The following is a 24395-nucleotide window of genomic DNA, read 5'->3' on the forward strand; positions in this document are numbered from 1 at the left end:
TTGTGACATAGAATTACAAAAAAGTCTCCAAAGTTATAAAACTACAGAAAGTAAATGGCTGCAAAGACACCGGATGCAAATCTACTGATAAAAACAAAGGCTACATGAATCAAATGCAGTGAACAAAAGAGCCTTTAAAGATACAAAACTACAGAAAAGAAAATGGCTACAGATACACTAAACTACATAAAATGACCTTTTTTTTGTTATTGTTTTTGCCATTTTGTCTCAGAAAAGTTTCACGTTTACATGGCGACGTTTTGGGAATGATGTCGGGCGGGAAACCTTTTAAGAAACGACGGTGAGAAAGTTGTTTGGACAGGATAAGTTGCATTTTCAGTGTCTCTGAGCACCGGAGCCCAGGAAGTAGAATTTATTTTCACTCTACAATTATACACATTTCTTCTACAGATGGTGCCTTGGTAGTTTTTTTATTTTATCAAACTTTATTAAGTTTATTAAACTTTTATTTCACTACAAGTTTGCTTATAGATGTCAGCAGAAATAAGAAAAATGTTTTTGAAATTTTCCAAAACCACGTCTACAAAAACCGCCCACATTTTCCAGAGGACCTTCCCAGTTACACTGCAATGAGAAGCATTTTTCTAACTTTGGACATTCCTCTTCTTCCAGAACACCCAAAACAATGACAGCAGAGACAAAAGTACAGAGTGACGAAAGATTACAAAAAATAGCCACGGCTTCAAAAAGACAAAGATGAAAATAACCTGACCTGGCAATAGAAACATGTACAAAACAAACATAACAGAATTTGACGTGAAAACAGAAACACAAATGAGCAGAAGACAACTGCAAAGAGTTCAAAACCACAAGGCTCTAAGATCTTCATATCCATTCAACTTCACCAGAAACCACGAAGAAAACGAAAATAAATGAATGACCTCACTGCCTCAGTGATTCCAGTCATGCACGGGGAGTCATTCTCCACCTTTCCCCTCCGTGTGGGAGCTTTTGCTTCGTAGCTCAGGTCCTCATGACCTCATATGACCAGCCCTGAGGCCCAGTGGATCTCCGTGACCCCGAAAAACATTTACCGATGAAGAAATACTCATAAAGCTCATGAACGGACTCCTGCCAGATCTGTCCTCTCTAATTGAAAGCAAACGGAGAGACGACCTCAAACTGGACTCCAGGTCTTTGTTTTCCCGCAGGAGTTGGCAGCCTGCCCCGGTGCCGGCGGCTGCCAGGAGTGCAAACGGTCAGTGCTTCCACTTAAAAAGGAGTTTCCTGAGAATTAGCAGGCAGCGGGCGTCTGCTTGTCCGATCCCTCGCACAGAAGAGGCCTTGTTCAGAGGAACGGAGGGAAAGACTCACGCCGACACTGGCTGTTGCTGTGACAGGAGCAGCTTCAGGGTAACCCCCAACACAGGAATGACAGTAAATCACCTTGAGAGTCATGAGAAATCAGTGTGTCACCAGAGGGGAGCGTCAAGCGATCATCAAACGCACAAAGATTTATCATCTGTTAGTCATAAACCAAGTTTGATGACAACCAATCAGGTTTTTCATCCAGAAACGACACCAAAAGGAATAAACCAGTAGGTTTCACTGGAAATTATCACCAGAACAATGAGGGTTCATCCTCTGGGACTCACAAATGTCCAAATGAAATTCTTTCAAAAAGAACTATTTGAGAATGTTTTAATATTGACTCAAAACCACAAATGTGTCTTTAAAACAGAAGGGAAGGGATCCCAAAAGTGATTGAGGGGCATCTTCTGGGAATCGTGAACCTCAGAAACTAGTTTTATTAAAATATATTTGGCGATTTGAAAAAATAAATCAAAAACAGGCACTGATAGGAGTGAATGTCAACGGCTCAATGGACGAAACATGCAAAACGGAAAATGTCAATTAACTGATTGATATTGTTTTTAAAAGCCACAAAAGTAATAGTTTAAAAGAAAACGACGGAGATGCTTATTTACGACAACAAATAACAAAAACATTTCATTAGTTCAAGCAGCCATTATTTTGTTCATTTGCTGTAATTTGAGATCCAGAAAAATTCAGGAAAATGGTGATAGCCCACAAACTACTCATTATTATATACGAGCTGAACAATATTTGACATAGCCAAGATCTTTCTTTATAATCGTATTTTATTTAGTTTCATCTCAAACAAAGTGAACCTTCATGAATTCACGATGTAGTGGTCATTAGAAGAACTGCAACATTTATGTTTTCAACACATGGTCACATTTTGTTCAAACCTGATTGATGTGGGGCTTAAAGGTCAATTAAGGTTTAATATCAGATTAGTTTTTCAACAATTTCACATTGTTGTCAGAGGTCCAAAAACATTGTGATTAAAGTGTTTTCCCCCAAAATCCAGGCTTGGTCCCAACTTTCTACAAGTTCCTCTAGTGAGCTCTACTGAGAACAGGCCGTTTGTGTGTCTGCGCCTTTAAATGCTGATGAGCTGTGTCTGTCCATGCCGACTCCAGGCCCGTCTCGGGGAAAAGAGCTTTCAGATGAAGTCGTTTTCCTTTTAGCTGGTGACCCTTTAGTGCCCCGTGTGGCTGGCGACAGAAATCCGTAGCCGTAACAGCTTTTACTATGAAGTTTCCAACTGTCGTTCTGTTTGTGAGTCTCGTTATAATATGTGCCGTCACTGGCAGCAAAGATGGACGCTGAAGGAGGTGGGTGACAATTTAGTAGGAAAACCAGTTAATCCAAAACACCGGTACAATGTGCTCATGTTTACTGTAGATTTATCACTATGACTCATACGAACGCTGGCATTCAACCAGTTTGAAATAGGAACAGACCCAGAAGGAGAGACTTCTGAAGAGTTAAAAATGTTGTGTGTCTGAATCTGTTACTAAGTTTGGTCGTGTGTGTTGTTACGGTTGCTAATTGTAAGGCTAACTATTTGTGTTTTTCACATTATACTGAATTTATTCAGCATATCAGTGAGGCAGAGCTCCACTACCAGAGGGAATGGTTATTTCCCTGCACGATGTCATGAAGAGAAAATCTCTTGATTCTCCTGTATGAGAGTCTGCAAACTTCTCCAAAAAAATTGAAAAACCTCGAAGCAGACGTTACTGCAGCAAGGTCTTCAGTCCCTCGGGGTATGTTGATTCTTCACATGCAGTTTATAAAAACAGTCTCTGTGGTGTACTGTTAGAGCCCTCCACACAGAGTCCAGAGCAGTGCCACTAAAACCAGGAAAACCAATGGAGGGGTTTTCCCCTGAAGTCCAGACGCTGAGTTGTAGATCCTGACTCGTCCTTCCACAGATGGATATACTATCCGTCTTTGTGAGATGTAGCTTGCTACAACTGAAATGTCTAAATCGCCTGGAAGGAAAAGAAACAACACGAAGTGAGAACACCCTTCAAATGTTGACATTCTGCGACTGTACAAGCGTCTCACCGCTGTCGTGTTTGAGGATCTGGTTTTGGATCATGGAGAACCCGTCTCCTCCGTTCACCAGGTAGGACGGCAGCACCACCTTGTAAACCAAGTCGTCCTCCACCGGTTCGTAGCGAGGAACTCGACACTTTGAGCACAGGATGTGGAGGCTCTTCACCCGGCTCCCCGGCGGTTTGGAGAGATCAAACTCAACCTGAAATCCTGCCAGGTGGACGAGGAAATACCATAGTTACCATTTTGGTAAGGACTCAAAGGTCAATCCAAACAGCAGTGTCCAGCTGCTGCTGAATCTCCTCCACCCCTGTTATGGAGAGGAGCGTCTGCACCTCGTAGGAACACCAGTGGGCAGTGTAGTGTGCTGACATTTCAATAAACCAGTTAAAGAATCAACCATCACAAAGGGGCGTATGTGAACAACGGAGGGTTCATAGAGCTGATGAGATATTTAAATATTGCTAAGGCCTCATTTACATGACAATGTTCCAAGTGACAACACCTTGTCTGTACGGCTTGTTTACATGACATGTGGATGGTATTGGAAGAATCGTACCCAAACTGTTAGTTCTTCGTAACCCCTCCGTTGGAATACCTAGCACATCGGTACAGTTCCATAAGGAGGAGCTACAACACATCCATCTGCTGATTGGTCAGTGGCAATCGTCACTCTGGTTGTTCAGTTTAACTGGTTTATTGAAATGTGGGCCCTACATTGCCGTTGGATTACTCGTTACTGAAACCAGTCAACTTAAATAGGAAGTGTGAGGCTGAAGGTACCGGACACTTGTAGAAACTCTCCCGTGCTCTGGCCGTATCGTCGCACCGAGTGTTCGAAAGCGTTCCTCAACGTTGAACCTTTCAGCTGCACAAGGTCAAAGGTTCCTCCAAAGGGCAGGACCGAGATCAAGTCCTCCATCGTGACTGAGCCTACAAATGACACATGGGTGTAGTTTTAAAGGGCTCCTCATACTGGCATTAACGAGTGCGACAACTTGCGTCTCGAGGGATTTTGGTGTGAGACGCTGCAGTGTTTTCAGTCTGACGGTACCGTTTCTTGTGCGTTCATCGATGGATGTCCGAACGCCGCCTCCATTGTGGATGCAGGCGCTGACATGGTTCCACTGGAGCCCGTCTGAGAACTTGATGTTGTTGTCAATCTGGTTAAAAAAAAAGAAGAAAAAAAAAGAAACCTGTTGTTTTAGCAGGAATGTGCTCATTACTTTAGTGGTGCGTGAAAATAGTCGACAAAGGTTAGCCTAACCCCTAATTCTTTTCATTTCTGGAGCAAGAGTGTCGGAATAATCTGGAACCAAGTCAGTGGACATGACAGAGTCCGACCATAAGAAAGATTACTTTGTGTTCATATTAGTTTGAATTGCTTCCCATCCTTCATTTTAATCGAGCAGATTCCTTTGCTGAGAAACCTTCTGCTCAATTTTTCATTTCATATGTGCTTAAAAACCAAAATATCATCAAGGCTTTTTCTACTTGTGGTTTAAAGCCTAATCTTAAAACCTTAAGTCAGATTTTTATTTTAGGCCTTCAAGACTTAGATTGTAAACCAGTTATAGAAACTCTTGTCTGTTTCCTGTAAGTGATTACGTGTCTGATGGTGCTTTTATTTTAACTCTACTGCCAAAGCAAGAAAGAATGTGACCCGCAACAGTTCATAAGATGAAGAGGAAAATTCTGAGGTGTGCCAGGATTTGGGTGGAAACTCGACAGCCAAACTTTCCCCCAAATGTACATCCTGGGACGAATAAACTCTCACCATGGCGTCACAGATAAGGTTTCCGAGATTGCACTCCCGAAAGCGGCACTCCTCTGTTGTACCGTTGAGAAAGACGAGAGTCGATCCCACCACCTGGGCTGAGAAGTTGGCCAGATTCTTCTTCCATTCCTCCACGTCTACAAGGACATCTGGATCTGCTCGAGACATGACGCGACTGAGTCAATAAGAGTTGCATCACAATAAATTCTGTTTTCTGCTTTGTGATCTGATGCCATCAACTAAATTCCATATGGACTACAGTGTGTGATACTGTGCAGTGTGTTGTCAATAAGACATTAAAAACTAAAGCCTTTCCAGAACAATTCTGCTTCTATCAGTAATGAATTGGTAACTGATTACTTTTACTCTTAACTCAGGCCCTGTTGCCACAGGTAACGTTTTGAAAATGACCACTGTTTACACGGAAACAGCAGAAACACTAAAAAATGATGAAGTTGGCATGCTAGGCCACCAGGTGGTGCTGTTAGTATTTTTTGTAATAAAACTACACAAACATACACGCAGAGAACAACACGCCATTATCATACGGATGTTATTGTCTACTCTACTCGCGTCTGTGCAAAAGTACTATTTACTACAGCCGTGGTGCGCAGTAGGAGCATTTCAGAAAAGTCATGTTTTACCCCGTTTCTATGGAGACTGAACATTTTCAAAAAGTTGTGTTTTCAGTGGCTCTGAACTCCGTTGTCGTGTAAACAAAACTTTTGATGACGCGTGTTCACTTTAAAACGTTGCGTAAACGGGGAATGAATGGAAGGAATTCTGATGAGTTTCAGGAAACTTCCATTTTCGTCCGTCTGCCGCCGAGACGGCGTCTGAACGTTTTCGAAAAGTTCCACCTTGGGAGCCACTTCCTTGAATTTGTGCTTTCAGTGTTTCTGAGCGCCGCTGCCGTGTTGCCGTACACCCAGAATGGAACCATAGTTTTCTGTTTTCACTTGACAACGCGAAACCCTAGTCAGAGTTACTCAAGTTTTGTGGGTTTATGAGTCTTGTATTCCAGGGGAAAAAGGTTGGAGAGCTGCTGTCTCTCATTTTCCTGCTCACTGAGACTATCAGCTTTAGCATTAGCATTAGCCAAAGCTGTTGTCTCGTGTTCAGTGCAGCTTTGCTACAATTTCCTGTAGCTGCTGTTTATCAAATTATTATTCCTGAACTCAGTCCTCCTTCCAACTACAAGAACGACGCCCCACTGTCTACACCGTTAGCATTAATCCACAGCATCCATGCATTGGCGTTCTTGAATTCATCGCTTCCTTGGTTGGTAGTTTTATCTCTGCTATTTTGTTGCACATTCTTTTTGTTATCAATAAAACCTTTTAATGCCTGAAACATTGAACAACTCCTGCCCACAACACAATCAGAGGAACCGAGTAGAGATAAGGACCATACCGTATACCCTGTCCAACAAAAACAAGGTTAAATTAAAAACCCTCTAGAATTCAGAGGTTATCACCCTGCGGGACGCTGCTGTCCAGCAGGATCGGGTTCCCAGTAGCCCTCACGACGTTCCCGCCATCGTCAAAGGTCACCTTGAGTTGACCCAGATACTTCCCGAAGGCGTAGGCCTGCACGACAGGAACCTCCCGTCCATCGTCGGATTTCACCATGAAGGGATATGGGCCGGCCGGTACTTCAGTGGAAGGAGGAGTTCCTGGAAAAAAACACAGAAAGCGTAAAGTTTTAGATGTCGACAAATTGTGCCACGTTTGGGCGTCTCAGATGAAAGAAGAGCAATCGTGACAATGCCTTTGAGTTGCTCTCTGGATGGCCTGCCCTCTGCCCGTATAGGGGCATCAAATTGATAAAAAAAAAAAAATACAAGATCATCAATGGCTCTGGAAAGACTCCGTGAACTTATTGAGTTGTTAGTAAAAAGCTAGATGGATAACGAGGACGCCATTGGTGATTTTGCCTCCAGAAAAGCGAGAAAGCAGAGATTGTGAGAAGAGAAGAGGCGATCATAAGTGACTTTTCAGTGTCATTCGCACACATCAGACTCGCTCTTCAAATCAACATGGAAATAATGTGTTTCGGCCCGAGTGGAAGAAGCGCTTTGCAGCATCCCTTAAAAAATTAAGCAATTTTCAACTTCATCACTGTTCTAAATGTGAGTTAAAGGGATAAAATTCATATTTCACATTGGACCCAGACCCTGTTTTTGTTGGTGTGAAAGCTCCATTTCCGAATACTTCACACCAGATTCAGGGTACGTCAGAATAGTCCTCCTTTCTCCTTTCCTATCTACTTTTCCTTCACCGTGTGGATGACGTCACAGGGTGAAGGAAAGGTGTTCGGAGGCTTCCTGAAGGTGTTAAGGAAAGGCAACCATGTTGTGACCACACTTCAACTCAACTAGGTGACGTAATAATAATCCGTGGGTTCACGACGTCAGCCATGGTGAGAAAACTACTCATTTCCGAAAATGAACTACAACCACTAACCTGAACATGAACATGAACCTACCACTTTCCCCTGTGGCTCAAACCACTGATATAATCTTAAATAGCACAAGGTTTGAATTGTAGTCAAAGGAAAAGAGGCTGCCAGGTGAATAAATAACCAATCAAACTGAGAATAGGCTGCACAAAAAGTTTCCTTTACGGTTTATTTTTCAACATTCTGAGTTGGGATCTGGGTTTTAGATTATTTAGATTAGTTGTTCAAGGCAGATTATTGCTTTGGTAACTTAACATGATCTGTGTTGAGTCATTCTGAGTTTCCCTGAACGCTGGGATGAGCAGGTCCCTTTAAATGTCGCTGCAAGCAATTGTGTGGCAGCATGATCTCATCTGCTTTGGTAAAAGAAATATCAGTGTTTCAACGAGCAACGAGCCTCCTTTTCTTTGCTTATTGAGACTTCAGACAGTCCTCATCATGGCCGCCACTTAAACACTTCCTGGGTTTAGGAAAAGTGGATAGGAAAGGAGATAGGAGGGAGGAGTAGGATGTACCCAGGGTTTCTGGGTGAATATTCCTGTGTGTCAGTCTCTCTGTTCTTGCGTTTAACAGTAATTATTCCCAGTGATCTTGAGGACTTTGTTATTCAGAACACTTTGATTTTTTTTTCTGAGCTCATCTTCCACCAGATGTGTCTGGCATCCCGGGTCCTCCTCTGAGCCAAACTCTACATTCAGGACTTTTAAGGTCGCCTAAGTGCCTCCGAGTTCTGTCTGCCTGAGGTTTAAACCAGAGGCGGCTCACTTCCTCAGCTTGTTCTATTTAAAAACACAGCAGGGACGTTGGTCTAAACCAGACGTGGTCGCTCTGGAATGAGGCAGCCGTGCAAATAATCCCACTTTCCTCTGGAGTGAGATACTTCATGGGGAAGTACGTGAAACAATCAGTGATATATATATATATATATATATATATATATGAATGTTTTCTAAAATATTTTTGGGGGCAACTTTACTAGTATATATATTCAATAATTTACATTGTTTGATTTTTTTCCCCCCATAAAATTTGGAATTACTTATTCGATTAACTAATTCACAGGCCAACTTGTATTGCTCTGTGCAGCGTTTCCGGAACTCCGTTGTCGTGTGATTTCGTCATTCGCCTCACCCGTGTAGAGGAACGTGTTGGTGTGTCCTCCGATCACCACGTCAACTCCTCGCACTTTCTTGGCGATCTCCTGGTCGACGGTGAAGCCGGAGTGACCCAGAGCCACGATCTTGTTGACGCCCAGCGTCCGCAGTTTGTCCACCTGCAGCTGGAGGGCGCTCACCTCCTCCTGGAACTGCAGGTCTGGTCCTACAAACACAGACCAGGAAGAAAACTGTTTAAAAGCCGAGAGACCGAGTTACCGACCACCCAACAAGAAATGGAAAAATGGATAATTGGAAGTTTTCTTAAAATTCTTATTTATTATTTTCTTGTCTTCACTTTTTTGATCCTATGATCAACTTGTGAATCTTCCCAATGGACGTAAAAGTCCCGCGATCGTCCTCCTCTTACCCGGTTTGGACAGAGCCGGGGTTTCGCGGGAGGTGTATCCCACCACTCCCACTCTCTGGCCTCCGACGGTGAAGATCTTGAACGGTAAATACGAGCTGCCGAAGGTGGAGGCCAGCGTCGGCCCGGCTCTGATGTTGGCGCTGAGGACGGGACACTGGATCTGCTCCATGAAGGGCTTCATAAGGCCATCCACGCCGTTGTCAAACTCGTGATTCCCAAAAACCTGTTTAAATACACACACAAAAAACAAACCCCTTTCATTCTTGCTGATATTGCAAATTTTACAAAGCGCATAAATAAAAAAAAAAAGTTGTCATGTGTTAGACGATTATGTGATAAACGATTGTAGCCTTTTTTGTTTTGCGGAATAGGTTCTGAATATATTTACCCTGCATTAAGTCCAGGAATAAAACAAGCAGTAAATTCGGACACGGGGAATTCAACCTCTAAACACAGTGACTCACTGCTGACACCCAGTGGGCAAAGGACACATTACCTAAATCTTACGTACTGTACCTTTAAATTAAATGATTCAGGTTTGTCTTGATAGTGAAATTACAAACTGAGGATTATCTATTTTCCTTCTTTAGTAAAAGACGTTTAATTATCTCACTGTATTCAAGTGTATCTGGCAGCTGGACGACCAGTGACGTAGAGAGTTTTTTTCCCAAACACAACTTCAACTCTTTTCCCTTTACGAGCTGTTTTTTTTCCCTCCGACTTTAACTTCTATGGATTTTCCCACGTGTGAACGTCGCTGCAGGGCCCTGTGGTTTGACTTTCCATTCAGCTAATTAACCCACAGACGCAGCGGCATCCCTCTGAAGGCCGCCCTCGTCTCTCGGGCTCCTCCCTGCTGATCACTTCCCCCCTGGCGGATAAAAGAACCTGTTTACATGTGACGATTGGCTCTCGACTCACCTGAAGTCAACTTTCTGCTGGTTTATTGAATCCTCCTGAACCCTCCAACTCTCTGAGTCACGTTTAAAAACACTCCAGTACAAAGTAGAAGTGAGTTACCAGATCAGACCAAGATACCAACAACCAACATTTACATGTGCAAAGAGTTTAAATCTGTAATCTATCTATCGATCTATATTTATGATGACATCAGGCCTGTTTTCTCACAGTAAATATTGATGTTTATCGGTTATTTGTGAATCTGCAGTAAAATCAGTTCCATTCAAGTGTAATGTAAAGTCATCGGCATACGAAGCAATAAACCTCATTCCCGTTTTCTGGAAATTAAATTTTTAAGGCTATTCTTTAATGCGTTTCATAAATTCAGCGACTTAAACCATCCTGAAAGACACGCTAGTCGTTTTAACCCAAAAATCGTTTGTTAACTTTTAATATTTGTCATATTAAAAAAAGGTTTGTTCTTATTACATATTTTTATTGCCTTCAATAATTTTTTTATTTCTTAATTGTGACTTTTATTAGGGAATTACATGTACTAAAAACTTCATATCTGACAGCTTTGAAATCACATTTTAACTTGTTTTTTTCAGATTAAGTTGATCTTTGTAAATCACTTACGAATAGTTTTAATGTAAAACCATTGACATTTTGGGCAAATCTAAAGCTGCATATCATCAACATAGTAAGCAATAAAGTCATTTCTAGTTTTCTGCTGGCCGTTCCAATAGTTTGTAAACTTTATCTTTTAAAAAAAAATCATATAGGATTGTTGTTTGTGCTTCTGTTGGATGGATGATCAGAATGTTTGTTTTTTCCTCTCAGTTTGAAAGAGAAACCGTTTGATTTGCAGCTGCCGGTTAACCCAGAGTCGTTTTTCCATTGATCTGCTGCAATTAAGTTAATGAAACGTTTCAATCTGAGCCCATAAATCAGTCCCTTCACTGTGAAACGCTCTCAATCCAGAAAACACATCCTCCTGTTCACGTTAGTCTCAGTGAAATAGAATCCGAGTTGTAACTTTGGCAGGTTTCTTTTCTGGAGAATGAATATTTGGCTCCTCAATTAGCCTCCTTTCAGATCCAGCTATTTTTTCCTTTTTTCTCACAGATTTTTTTTGTCATTGTTGTTATTCTACATCTCATCGTCACTTCTTTTTTTTTTCCTGGTCATGTTTTGAAGCACTTTTACTTCACTTTGAATAAAAATGGATCTCAGCCACAAGATCCATGTGTCGTGCCAAACGGGAGTACTCATGAGAGATTCTTCTACTCGAGTGAAGAACATGAAACTGAAGTTTGGCTCAATTTTCCAACCCACAAAATGAGGAATTCCCCAACGAGACACTGTTTTTATTCCCTGGATTTCATGATTCCAATGCTCAGACTGTCCATTACCAGAGGGGGAAATACGACTTTTTGGATTTGGAAGTTTGGTTTTAGGGAACACTGACTGGAAAACTCATGTGAATCATACTTTATTAATCCCCTTAGGTTGATTCGTTTCTAGATTGCAGAGGTGCAGCCAGATTAGGGCACTCCGGGAATCTGATGGGGGTCAAAGGTCATGCCCACAGTGTGGGATTCTAATCTGTGAACTCCCAATTCTGCTTACGACTTCTAGACCGCCACTACCCCGACCCATGGTTGGCCGCCTGCCATGCTCGGGGCTCAAACCGGCCATCGGGAGCAATTTAGGGTTCAGTGTGTTGCTCAAGGGCTTTGGTTAAATGGAGAAGGGGAGATGTGGAGTAGAATGACTCTAAGGAGTCGGAAGATGCAGGAAACATGAAGCAATCTTTAAATCCTCACACATTTCTTGCTGTACTCCCCCCACTTATCACCACAACAACAACAACAACAAACAAACAAACTACATACAGCTGCTTCCAGTTGGGATTCGGATTCCTACTTTTCAGAGGAGCTGGCTCTGTTTAAGTCACAGTGCTGCAGGTGAGAGGTAAACGTTTTCTTTGTGACTGTTAGCGACATGACATGCTGAGACAAATACTGCTGCTGCTGTCACAGGAGACAATAATAATCAGTCTGTCGTCTTCTCGCTCCTTCCTACCATGGCGTCATAGCGCAGCTTGTTCATGAAGTGCGCTGCCTCGGCTCCCTTGTAGTAGTTGAACCACACGGTGCCCTGGAACTGGTCCCCGGCGTCCAGCAGCAGCACGTTGCTCTCGGAGGCGCGGAGCCTCCGGATCATCGTGGCTCGCCGCGCCACCCCCGCGTAACAGCCGCCGCCGCCGCCGCACTTCCCGGAGTGCACGCTGGTCTCCTCCACCCGAGCGTGCACGTCGTTGGTGTGCAGGAGCACCAGGTCCCATGTCGCCGTGGAGGAGGACACGGGGAATCCGAGGAGGAGGAGGAGGAGGAGGAGCAGCGGGGGGCGAGAGAGCCGCGGCGCGGCGCTGCGCTCCGGACGCACCGCTTCCATCTCTCCCGCTGCGCGTAAAGAGACTGGAGGAGACCGGGTGTGCCCACTTACATGACTAAGAGGAGGCTCTTCTCCCTCCTCCTCCCACCTGGCTCGACTTGTCCATATATGTCTGCGTATTAATTGAAGTAGATGCCGTTGAGGAGGCGGACTATTGGGAGCGGGAGCGCGTCGGGAGGCGCCTCCGGGGCCCCGAAGATGAAGAGGAGGAGGAGGGTTCTGATCCGCCTCTGGTTCTCTGCGGTCTCCCTCCACCTTTGACTTTCCACACGTGTGTAAACTACAACCATTCAGTGGAAATAAACCAAATGACAGCGTGGCAGCAGGGGCCCGGTTCCTCTGGTTACAGTTCCAGACAGTCGGTGAGCCGCAGAGCGGACGTGAGACGGTGTGAAGGAGGAGGAGGGTCCGGATTCACCTTCAACTTGCTGTTCAAACATGTAATTCCCTTTTTTTTCTCTTTTTACTGAAACGCTTGAGAGCTGAAGTTGTTCAAGAGTCGACGGAGGTGAAGTTGAGAGAATCTGTAGTGCGCTTCAGTTCTACAGAGTGTTGACTTTGGGTTCTGTGTGTGTGTGTGTGTGTGTGTGTGTGTGTGTGTGTGTGTGTGTGTGTGTGTGTGTGTGTGTGTGTGTGTGTGTGTGTGCGCGCGCGCGCGCGCGCGCAGTGAAAACCCCTCAGTTCCTGCCTTCACCACCAATAAACTCCCACACGACAGTCTCAAGTCCACGTTCTCTCCTCCTGCGACGCTGCGGCTCCAAGTCACTTTGTGAAACATTTCAAACTTTTCTGAACATTTCCCACCCAGTGATTGTCTTTGTGTTGCACACAGCTGCTGCAACCGCTCCGACAGTGACACCAACCAAACCCTCCACTAACCACAGGCCTGCGTGACTTGTTGCAGTACAAAGCGCACGTCTGCAGGGTGTTGAGTGGGAGTTTAAGTATAGATTCATGTCACTTCCTCCACTTTGAATTCTACCTGAAGTCCCCAGCCATCCTCAATGTCACTCATTTAACTCAGTTTGGTCATTTCAAGAGGCACTTGTGAACTAAACATGATAAATATTCATTTTAAGCTCACACTAGTTTTACCTCCGATTATAAAAAGTCAGTCAAATAGAGAGGTTTATTAGTTGGACAAAAATACATGGTCATTATTTATTCATTTGATTATTTATTCATTTTTTTACAAGAAGAATAAATAAAGCTGCTGTGGGAGTGAAAACTTTTTAGACTGTTCAGATTTTATGTTTTATTTTGATTGTTTTGCACCACTTTTGTCTCACATTTGGCTGAAAAGTCAGATTTTTTCAAAAATGGCTGACAAGTGGATAGTTATAAAAAAATAGACTAAAATATCAGGAACATCTAAAAACAACTGAAAAGGCTTAATATGACAAAAAAAATAAATAGTAAAATCAACAGATTTTGGCCATAATAACTTAAACAACCAGAAAAGCTAAAAGAATTGTGACACCAGCTTAAACAGCTAAAATGACTCGCTGTGCACCAGTTACACATTCACTTGAAATAAATATTTCAAGTAAAAATCGCATCGTTTTTGTGTTTTCGTTTTAGGAAAATTTTGCATTTACATGGCAACATTTTGAAAACTTTGTAGTTCACATGCCAGGCCATGGGGTGGCACTGGTGGCACACACACATGCAGAGAACAACACACTCTAAACTTCACCAATGACAACGTTCGTACAGACCAGGAGTCGGAAACCTTCAACACTCTTGGAGCCATTTGGACCCGTTTCCCACTGAGGAGAAACTCTGGGATCCTGCCGGACATTAAAATGAAGACAACACTGCATGTATTGATTTTAACCCGTAAACTCTACGTAAAAATACTGACGAATGGAAATATAAAGAATAAAAAAAACAAAACAACTGAGTGTGAGCGGTGTGGCTTTCAGTTGTTGTCACTTATTGTGTAGATCGTGATTATTTAACGAAACCTATCTGAAACGAAAATTTAAAAAAGGTGCTTTTGCATTTGAAAACATAAATGGGAAAAAGAAACACTATGACAACCTTGAAGCAAGCTCAATTACACACAGACTATTCATCACTTCTGTCTGAACAATGATAGTCGCTATTTTTCAAGGTAAGGACAAAGTTGTTGTTTTTTAACTATAGCTGTGGTGTGCATTAGAATCATTTCAGAAAAGTTGTGTTCTCCTTCCAACAACTACTGTTTGCAGTTGTTCGTGCAGCCTGGCCCCAGCAGGGGGCAGCAGTGGACAAGAAATGAACATGCAACAGGAGCCAATACTGTTCCTCTCCACTAACCTTCACTTATAAGACAACCACATTAATACCATTATTGAAAAGAAATAAACCAGTCACAACTAGCTCATTGACACCATGAATTTATTTATTCATTGTGTGTTTTCTTTCTTTTATGTCCTGGATATTGTTCAGCCTTCCCGGACTGGGTTACAGCTTTGGCCCTCTGCTTCCCGCCCTTCGTCGTGTGTGATAGAAGCTCATTAGAAGACATTTAAAACACTACGACGATCCATGAGTACCTGGTGAAAAAAACACGACCGTCGGGGGGCTTTGAACGCACCGCGGTCAGCCGTGTTAATGAGACTCCAGGCAGGCCGCTAATTGGATGAGAGTGTCTGACCACATTAGAATGAGCTGTAAACGGAGTCTCGCGCTGGTGATCAGTGGCTCTCTCGTAATGCAGACAGCGTTTAATCATTGTGCCACATTTCCAAGGAATGAGCATTTGTGGGATGAGCAGAATAGCGTTTGGAGTGTTTGGATCGCGTCAATAGAAAATGGACAAATGTTCTTCAATGTGACCTCTTTGACACGATTCTGTAGTTGTTAGATAAAGGCTGTGGTGCGCATGTGCAGTAGCAATGTTTTTTGTGTGTGCTTTTGTATTCCTGAGTTGTTTTTATGGGAGTTCTCTCTAAATATTCAAAAGTTATTGACTATTATTCTTAAAAATGTAGAATTTTCCGTACATTTTTCACATGAAACAAGAAATTATTCTATAATATTTACATATATGCATTAAAAAAACACCTAATATCTCTCAGGCAATAGAAACTTAGTGTGAATTTTTAATAAGAATTCCATTAAAATTGATTCAACACACAAACACAACCCCACCAACCCCGGAGTCACCGTCGTACGGCACCATCTTCCCCGGCAGACAACAGGAAATTACGTTCAATAAAGTTTAGTACATTACCTGCAGGGAGGGCCAGCGATGGTCACAGGCACGCAACCAAAAAGTGCCTCAACCTCATAAAAAGTTGAGACTGTGAGGCGTTATTCCTGCAAATCATACTTCAGACTAAAAGAAAAGAAGCGAGTCAACAAGGTGGGTCCTGCTAACCTCATATATATATAAGAACGGATAAAACCTTCAGACACACCCGAGCGGAGACCCAATCCTGGGAATTCTCTATTTTCTGACTGGTGCTTTTTTTTTATTCTACAGTGGATGCTATAGATGTAGAGACGTTTCACTTAAGATGATGAATGTGAACCTCTGGTTCGGAGCGAAAAAAAAGTCAGAGGATCATCTCATCAACTGGTAATACTGTGCTGTTCCCCCCCAGTACGGACCGCGTCCACCGGACAAGACAAATGAGCCTCCTGCGGTGATGGATCTCTCCTTTCCTGGTGATGGCGTCAGGAAAAAGCCTCTGATTTGTGAGCTGATGAGGAGGGGAAGGTTTTTACTGGGAGCTGAACAAAACTCACCCTTCAACTTATCGTTTTTATTTATTTATTTATTTATTTTAGCTACGGTGTCCATTCTAATCGTTTTGATGTTTCTACAGATCAATATCTCCGTGTAAAACCAGTCCTAAATCGCTTCAAAACAGTATAAAACTCATCCAAAAACATCTTACAACACAGTTCCAAATGTATATAAAACACAATGGTTCTAAACCAGTTCAAACATATGTCAACAAAATAACTGCCCCTAATTAGATCAAACAAGACCAAAGAAGCTTAAAATAAGGTTGTTTAAAAAAAAAATTGTCCTCAAATCAAAACTACAGTGTCAAATGACCAAATCTTGACCAAAACCTCTTTAGACCCAAGTCTTAGTATTGTAAGAACACACCATAAGCCGCCTTGAACCTCTCAAAAACACAATTTAAAACCATTCCCAAAGACTTAACAAATAACATAAAAGACATCTTCTCGAACTCTCTGCTCATATTCAAACTCTGAACACATTTAAGAACTCTGACTACCTTCTGGAACCCTCAAGACGTTCCAGAACTCTTTACACACTTTGAGAACGTTTAACACGTGTGAGATCTCAGACCCGTAAAGTTCCTGCAACGTGGAACGTGTTGAACCCTTCGCCCGGACCCTGCAGAGTCACGTCTTACAGGATATCAACTGATGGTAAAGTTGGATTTCTGTGTGACAGGAGCCTCCTGAAGAGAGTCTTCGCAGTAGAGGGCAGTAGCGTGAAAGGAACGACTCCCTCCTCGTGGCGGACGGGGTTGGAAACGGAATTGTCTCTGTGTGTGTGTGTTAAATGACGGCTCTTGTTCGATACAGAAAGAGAAACGTCAGCGGCATTTAGGTGAAAGATGTTTGCCTTCAGTGACAGCCGCTCCGGGACGACGGAGGGAAGAGGGTGTGAATACCAGCAGAGTGATGCAGCCCTTTTCATTTTTTCTCAGCCCGTCAGATTGCAGCTGATGGATAATAGCGGCTCTCCAGAGAGGATCTGGACAATGAAGATGCAGCAGGCGTACGGAGAACAATAACCCCCCCCCCCCCCCCCCCCCCCCCCCTTTCCTCTGTCTTCACACCGCTTCATGTATTCATTCTGCTCACCCCGGCATTATTATCCCACACTGACATTGCTCCCAGACTCTTCCTCCTCGCCCCTTCAGACCCGGAATCAGTTGAGATGAGAGCGTCTTTACGCCACGATCTCTATGAACCTGTTTCATTTTTTCTTCTTTTCTCCCTCTAAAACTATCATCTTTATGGATATGAGAGAAACTGTGACAAATCAAGAGATGGACGAGCGACAAAAGGTAGACGCTTTTTTGTCGGCGGATCATTTGCCAGAGCCTTTCAGGGACTCTGGAGGCCACCGCAGCTTCTCCCACAGGCTCTGGACAGGGAGCAAAGAGGACGGGTGTTGAATCGCTATTTGTCGAGCTTCACATTTTAATTGTGCCCCTTTCGAAGGTTAAACATGAAAATATAAACGAAGAAGTGTAAAAATACCGTACGTCTGGCTAAAGTGGGAGGGGTGAGCACAACACGAACCCACCATATTTATAGTCTTTTATTCTTTGGGTAACGTTTGAGCAGGTTGCGTGGCCAAGGTCCCATTTGCGTGACGTTTCATGTGAAAACACACGGTTTCTGCCGTTTCATTCGTTTTTAATTTCCTTGGAAATGATCGCCACCCGGAACAAGTTGGGATAGAAGATAGAAGTATCGATCCAAGTCTGCTGGTTGTCCAACTTTCTGCAGCCTGTTTGGTCCTGCAGTTCAATTTTACACCACCAGATGGTGTGTTGAGTCCCTCAAAGAAACAAGGAAGAGCTACCGCGACAGTTTCTGAAGACCCTGGTTACACAGGCTTGGAGTAGAAACTATCGGACGACCATTTAAGGTTTGAAGAGCAAACGCATGATTTTTGTGTTTTAGTTTCAGAAAGAAATTGTGTTTGAATGGCGTCGTTTATAAAAAACAATGCCCGCTTACATGGAAACGGCAGAAACCCTGAAAACCGTCGCTTTCATGTAGGGCCACTAGTCGGCACTGCTGTTTTTGAAATGAAACCACACACCTGTGCGTAGAGAACAAGAGAAAGTTTAGCGTTTTTTCACTGGAAAATGTTGTCATGTAAACGTTGCATTGTTTACACATAGCCAGGTATTTACAAAAACAGATCATTTCCCTCTACGTTTTCAAAAATAACTCTAATTGTTCACACCAGATCATTTCCCAAAAACTTTTCATTTACACAAACCTGCAAAAAAAACTTGTTAAGAGCTTCTATGTACACTCCAAACCTAAAGGGGGCAGTGTAATGAGAAACATTTGAGTCAATCAGAATCTTTTTTTTTTCCAATACAACTACAGTTATTTATTTTAACAGTATATTACAGTATTGAGTGATATTGAATTACGGCATATGACCATAAAATAACGGTGGCAGTTGTGTTTTTCTACAGCGCAGCCAACGTAACTTATTTAACAGTACAACACCGTATTTGGACGACAGCACATGACAGTAGAACTGTGGGTTCTGCTCGATTTGCGTTCGCATAAATCCTCACAAATGTTTAAACCAAGTATGCGGGGCTTATCAAATACCCAGACCTGATCACTGTTCATGTGTCTGAGCTCACCTGAGGAAACGAAGCAGGAGAAGTTGGTCGAGGACAAGGAGGAGGAGATTAGCAGAGTATCGACAGAACAATGAGCGCTCACTCTTTCACTTAATAATAAACTGCCTCAGCTGTGTTTGCCTCAGGTTCTACCGTCAACATAGGGTTTCTATACCTGCCGGATCAATGAAGAGACATAATCATTACTGAATTTTATCGTTCATGCCAATCTTTCCTCACCTCTGACCTTGAGTAAAAATCAAATGCAGACTTTCAATACATCTGAGATCGCTGGTATAGAACACAAGAGAATCTATACACTGCTGTAGTTTATGACAACGTGCAGCAGACTTTGAACGATCGGTAACACAGAGAGCACTTGTGCTACGAAACAGCAGCTTCCCTCAGCCACCGATGACAAGGGCCTGTAGAAACATGAATAAATAGAATTGGCAACACAATGGCTGGGAAAAGGAGAGAACGAGAGCAGGTTAAATGTGCATGTACATTACTACAATGGAGTACATAATAAAATGTGTTTCATATGTTTTTGATGTAACAAATGGCAGGAGCAACACGACGTGATCACACCTCGCTTCTCCGCCTGGAGAGAGACTGGCGGTGGCTCCCCCTCATTAGCTCCTTCGAGAAAATCCTCCAGTTCCTCCTGTTGGAAGACACCCAGGATCAGTTGAAAGAGACGGGTCACGAGCTGCTAAGTCCAACTGCCTGAATGATTATTGATTTGTTATTAAAAAAAAATATTGATGGAAGTCGACCATGACAGGCCAGAGGAGACAACATGTGAAGTTGAATGTCTGAGTTATGACCGTTTATTGTTTTGGCCGCGACGCATTGAACTTCTTTCTCCATGGAGAAACTCACCACTTTCATAACCTTTTCATCCGGTGAATACAGTTGTGTACATGAGTAAATGTTTTATCGGTGCTGTGAGTTTTTCCATGGCTTGTTGTCTCACTGGTCAGTGCTTGTGGCTTTACAGACACAAGATCATAGATTCAAGCCCAGTTTGTGGTATTTGTGGAATTTAATTGTACGTTCGAGTGCTCTCTGCCTGACTCCCGCAGTCCAACTAAAGAATGTGATCGTATTTGGTAATGCTAAATTGCCTGTCTTTGTGTGAGACTGATGACCTGTCCTTTTTTCTTTTGAAATGTATTTTCATTGACGTCCATGTGACGTCCAGACAAGACATCCGGACAACGTCCAAGAAAGACGTCTAAAAAAAGTTTCTATGACGTGTTTTGAGCCACTTTTTGCTCAGTGAGTGCAGTTATCTTCTTTTATTCTGACATGACCGATGATTTAACTGCTACTTTACATGTGGGGGATGACAACTTAACAGCAGTTATTATAAAACACAGTATAGGACACTGTTGTAGATCCAATGTAAATTTACATCAGTTTGTTACGGTGAATTTTCAGAATCACAGTTTTCACTCATTTTGAAGTTGAGGATGGTTTTAGCGGAGAAAGACTCCCCTCTTCCTTCACCTCCACCCCCCCCCCCCCCCCCTCTCGGTGAGCATCAGGATGGGTCCGGAGCGTCTGATGGATGGATGGGTGTGTGGCTGGATGGAGGGCCTTCGCCTCTCCAGCAATCACGCTCAGATTTTCAACATAAATCATTCAACACGCTCGGTTTCTCTCTCTCTGCCCGCTCCGCCGCCACACCGAGCCGTCAAGCAGCCATCGATCCCGACTACGAACCCGAACCCCGGCAGCCGACCTGCAAAGCCCCGAGCTGCACGCCATGAGAGTCCTCTGGGGGTGAGGGTGGGGGTGAGGGTGGGGGGGGTTGGGGTGTACGACCCAGCAGGAACTCTGTAATTTTTATCCCCATTCTCAAGATCTTCTCATTCCTATTTTGAATCAATTTGCAGGATTTCTACAAGTGTTTGATGTGTCGTTGTGGTTGTTTCATTCCACTTTATGCACATTTTTAAAATAATTTTATGTCTACCTATGAGACTTTTCTTTCTATTTTGAGTCTTTGAGGCATTTTGCATGTTTTCCTGCCACTTCTAATGTTTTTTGTGACATTTATGAAATGTTACTGTGATATTTCCAGGTCTTTTTGTATAGTTATGTTGCTGTTTGATGGCTATCACTTATTACTTATTACTATTTATTGTATTGTTACGTCTATTTTAATCCATTTCCCCGTGTTTATTGTCAATTGCATCTTTATAAAAATACTTTTAAGTCCCTGTGGCTCAAGTACTTTGTTATGGCCATTTTATTTGGAGGTTGAGGTGCTTTTCAGGGTTTTTGTTTCTCCTTTGCATGTTGTTTGCACTGTTGTTTGTACTTTCAGAGTATGTTCATTTGTATTTATGCTTATTTCATTTCAGTTGATACACATTTCAGGCCTTTTTTATGATCCCATTATTTCTGTTTTCAATTATCTTGTAGTTTTCTTACATTTACAAATGTTTGACTTAAAGGCCTTTTTGTTTATTTTGGTGGCTATATCATGCATTTGAATCAAAATGTTTTTACATCTATACGTTTATGAGTGTTTGGTAGCATTTTTGCATTTTTAAGGCCTTATCATGCATTTTTCGTGGTTCTTCCATCGCAGTTTATTCTAGATTTATGCATTCATATAACACATTTCTTTCTATTTTGAATAATTTTGAATGCTTTGTGTCCAGTCTACATTTTTTGTGCCACATTTCTACTTGTTTCTTGCCATTTTGCATCTGTTGGTACCTGTTTGCGATCATTCCAGTCTCATTAATTAGACAATAAAGGCAAGCAAATAGTTTCCATTCATCAATCATTCATCATCAGTTCAGATCTGCTGTGAAAGTGAAATGTAGAGTAATGGAGTTGAAGTTGAAAACCTCTTTAATGCCATAGAGCCACACTTGGGACTAAAATGCAGGCAAATAAGGTTTTAACTCGGTTTGCAGCCCACAATGATTTCTGCACTGATCAAAGCAAACAAAACCCAGCAATGAGAGACGCTGAGTGATTTCCAGGGCTCAGATACAGGCGCCGGTGCCTGCTGCTGTTGATGCACATAATAAGAGTGTGATTTTGTTGTTGAGACAGTCGGTAACCCTCCAAAATGTCTGTCAGGAAACTTTCACGAAGGTTTACGCGAGCAGACTTTAGGCAGTGAATTAGATCACAACAAGTTGAACTCGGAGAAGAAATAATACAACTCTCCACATGCATGTGTGCAGATCAGCTTCAGACCCTCTCTCATGACTGTTACTGCATATCATCCAGCTTTTAATACCGACCACTTCGTCTCGCTGGTAAAACATTTGATCTTTAAATGAATATCCAGAGACATGATCCAAGGACAAACATCAATTCACAGTCAATGGGTGGGATTTGGTTAGTTTGATAATATTTAAGACTAAAATGGACAACATTTTAACATTTAAAACCCTCTGGAAGGTGAAAGATGCATTAAAACATTAACATTACTCCTGAATGTCTATTATAGTTTGCCTTTTTTCCTAAAAATTACCTGCTCTGTTAAATAGCTTTAAAATGTTACTTTTAATTATGAAATATACGCACAAAAATCCAAATTCAAATTCAACTGTCTTTTAGTTGCATTGTTCTGTGTCCGGGGATCGGGTCGCCGAGGCCCCTGCCGTCGACTGCCACCCAATCCACACTGCACCCGACCCCTACGGCAGTCCCTGTAGGTGGTGGGCCCACAGGAGGATGAGGAGGAGGGGCCCGCGTCGTCCCTTCGGGCTGAGCCCGGCCGGGTCCCGCGGGCAAGAACCCGGCCACCTGGCGCTCGCATACGAGCCTCGACCCCGGGCCTGGCTCCAGGGTGTGGCCCCGGCTGCGCCAAACCGGGCGACGTCTCCGTGCTCCTCTTGTGAGTGTTCATAGGGGTCTTTTGAACTGCTTTTAGTCTGACCCGTCGCCTCGGACCTGTTTGCCTTGGGAGACCCTACTGGGGGGGTAAGCCCCCCGACAACATAGCTCCGAGGGTCATTCGGGTGCTCAAACTCCCCCACCACGATAAGGTTGCAGTTCAAGGGGGAGCAAATGCAACTAAAAGATAGGTAGGAGGTAGGAGGCCTCGGGGCAGACCCAGGACACGCTGGAGGGACTATGTCTCTCGGCTGGCCTGGGAACGCCTTGGGGTGCCACCGGAGGAGCTGGAGGGAGTGTCTGGGGTGAGGGACGTCTGGGCAACTCTGCTCAGACTGCTGCCTCCGCGGCCCGGCCCCGGATAAGCGGTAGACAATGGATGGATGGATGGATAGTTGCATTTGAGAATTTTTTTTATATTTTATTTTTAGGGTCTCCAGTTTATGCAAATGTCATGCCCATTTTCTACGACCATTTGTGTGTTTGTTGTCATGTTGCTTTATTTTAGACTTATTTTTTGAATCTTTGTAGTTCAGCTCCTTTGTGATGTCCATTTAATTTGTATTTTGAGTCAATTTGCATTTAAATGGCAATTTTGCAAGTTTTTTCTTACATTTATGAGTGTTTGATATAATTTTTGGTGTTTCCATTGCAGTTTATGCTAATACGAGACACTTGTGAGCTTATAGTCTGTCTTTTTGTCCAAAAGCACTTTCATCACATTTAGCAGGTTTGAATGGCAAAACATGTATTAAACAGCAGCAGGGCCTCAGAAGAAAGATAATGACTTGGTTTAATACAGATAATATGACACAATAATGTTTTTCATCAGGGTTCGAATTACAACGTGGCTTTCGGGGGAGCCCTATTTCCCGATCAGACCTCTCAAATTTGTAGACTAGGTATGCGTGAGATTTTTTTTTGCGTGAGCGCGCGCACATGTAAAAAAATGTGCTTGGCAAGCCACGGCGATTCAGCACCCGGTAGACGGATCAAAGCTGCCAAATAGAACAGAAAATCGTCTCAGATAGACCTATCTTCTGCGGTGGACATCCACCCTTGGGCAAACTGTTTGACACGCGGTTGATTCAGTACCTTGGACAGGGCTGTTTGCCGCAAACAGCCCTGTCCAAGGTACTGAATCAACCGCGTTTAGGCAAGGCTATCATGCAAATCATGATTAAAAACAGAATAGCCTAGCTCATTTAGCGTAACAAGTTCAAATCATACAAAATACATGGATATTAAATAAGATTAGGGCCAATCCTCACAAACGCTCAGATCAATAGGCCTATAGGATAGTAATTTTGTGATTCTTACCTTAGCCTACATCAGAAGTGACCACAGAGACCTGGGGTCTTCTGTCGTTGCTTTCTGTCCTGTAAAAACAATGGGGTGAGTGACTCACCCCATTGTTTTTTTGTCCAGTTGAAAGGTGCATGGTCGCTGCAGGTCGCAGCGGTGGTAGGGCTATCTGGAGCCAAAGTCTCATCAATATCACTAGCACTAGCAGAAACGTCTGCGTCTAACGGTATCAAGCTAGCTGGTGGTGCACTGACACTGTCGTCATCTTCATTTCTCTTCGTTTGTTTTGTTTTAAATCCAAATTGACTGAGGTTTTGTTGCTTCCTTTTTGACATAATTGTTCCCCA

The 24395-nt window shown here is 43.0% G+C and overlaps 1 protein-coding gene across 1 annotated transcript; it reads right to left on the reverse strand.

Annotated features, from left to right (window-relative positions):
- Window positions 1–2105: 2105 nt before the first annotated feature.
- On the reverse strand, window positions 2106–12607 carry nt5e (5'-nucleotidase, ecto (CD73)). The gene is made up of 9 exons (XM_080513792.1): window positions 12143–12607; window positions 9155–9377; window positions 8762–8950; window positions 6648–6845; window positions 5171–5325; window positions 4448–4556; window positions 4177–4326; window positions 3403–3603; window positions 2106–3326 (listed from the first exon to the last, which is right to left on the reverse strand). The coding sequence occupies exons 1-9, from the start codon at window positions 12512–12514 to the stop codon at window positions 3151–3153; spliced, it is 1773 nt and encodes a 590-aa protein (XP_080369918.1). The 5' UTR covers window positions 12515–12607; the 3' UTR covers window positions 2106–3150.
- Window positions 12608–24395: the final 11788 nt, after the last annotated feature.

The sequence above is a fragment of the Blennius ocellaris genome (assembly GCF_963422515.1).
Source record: "Blennius ocellaris genome assembly, chromosome: 18".
In the NCBI taxonomy this organism is placed as follows: Eukaryota; Metazoa; Chordata; class Actinopteri; order Blenniiformes; family Blenniidae; genus Blennius; species Blennius ocellaris.

Coding starts and splice junctions, on each gene's coding strand:
- nt5e (XM_080513792.1), bottom strand. CDS start 12,514: ATGGAAGCGGTGCGTCCGGAGCGCAGCGCCGCGCCGCGGCTCTCTCGC. Junction 6,846..8,761: donor CAACACGTTCCTCTACACGG/GTGAGGCGAATG, acceptor GTTTTTTTCCAG/GAACTCCTCCTTCCACTGAA. Junction 4,327..4,447: donor CGATGAACGCACAAGAAACG/GTACCGTCAGAC, acceptor TGTCATTTGTAG/GCTCAGTCACGATGGAGGAC.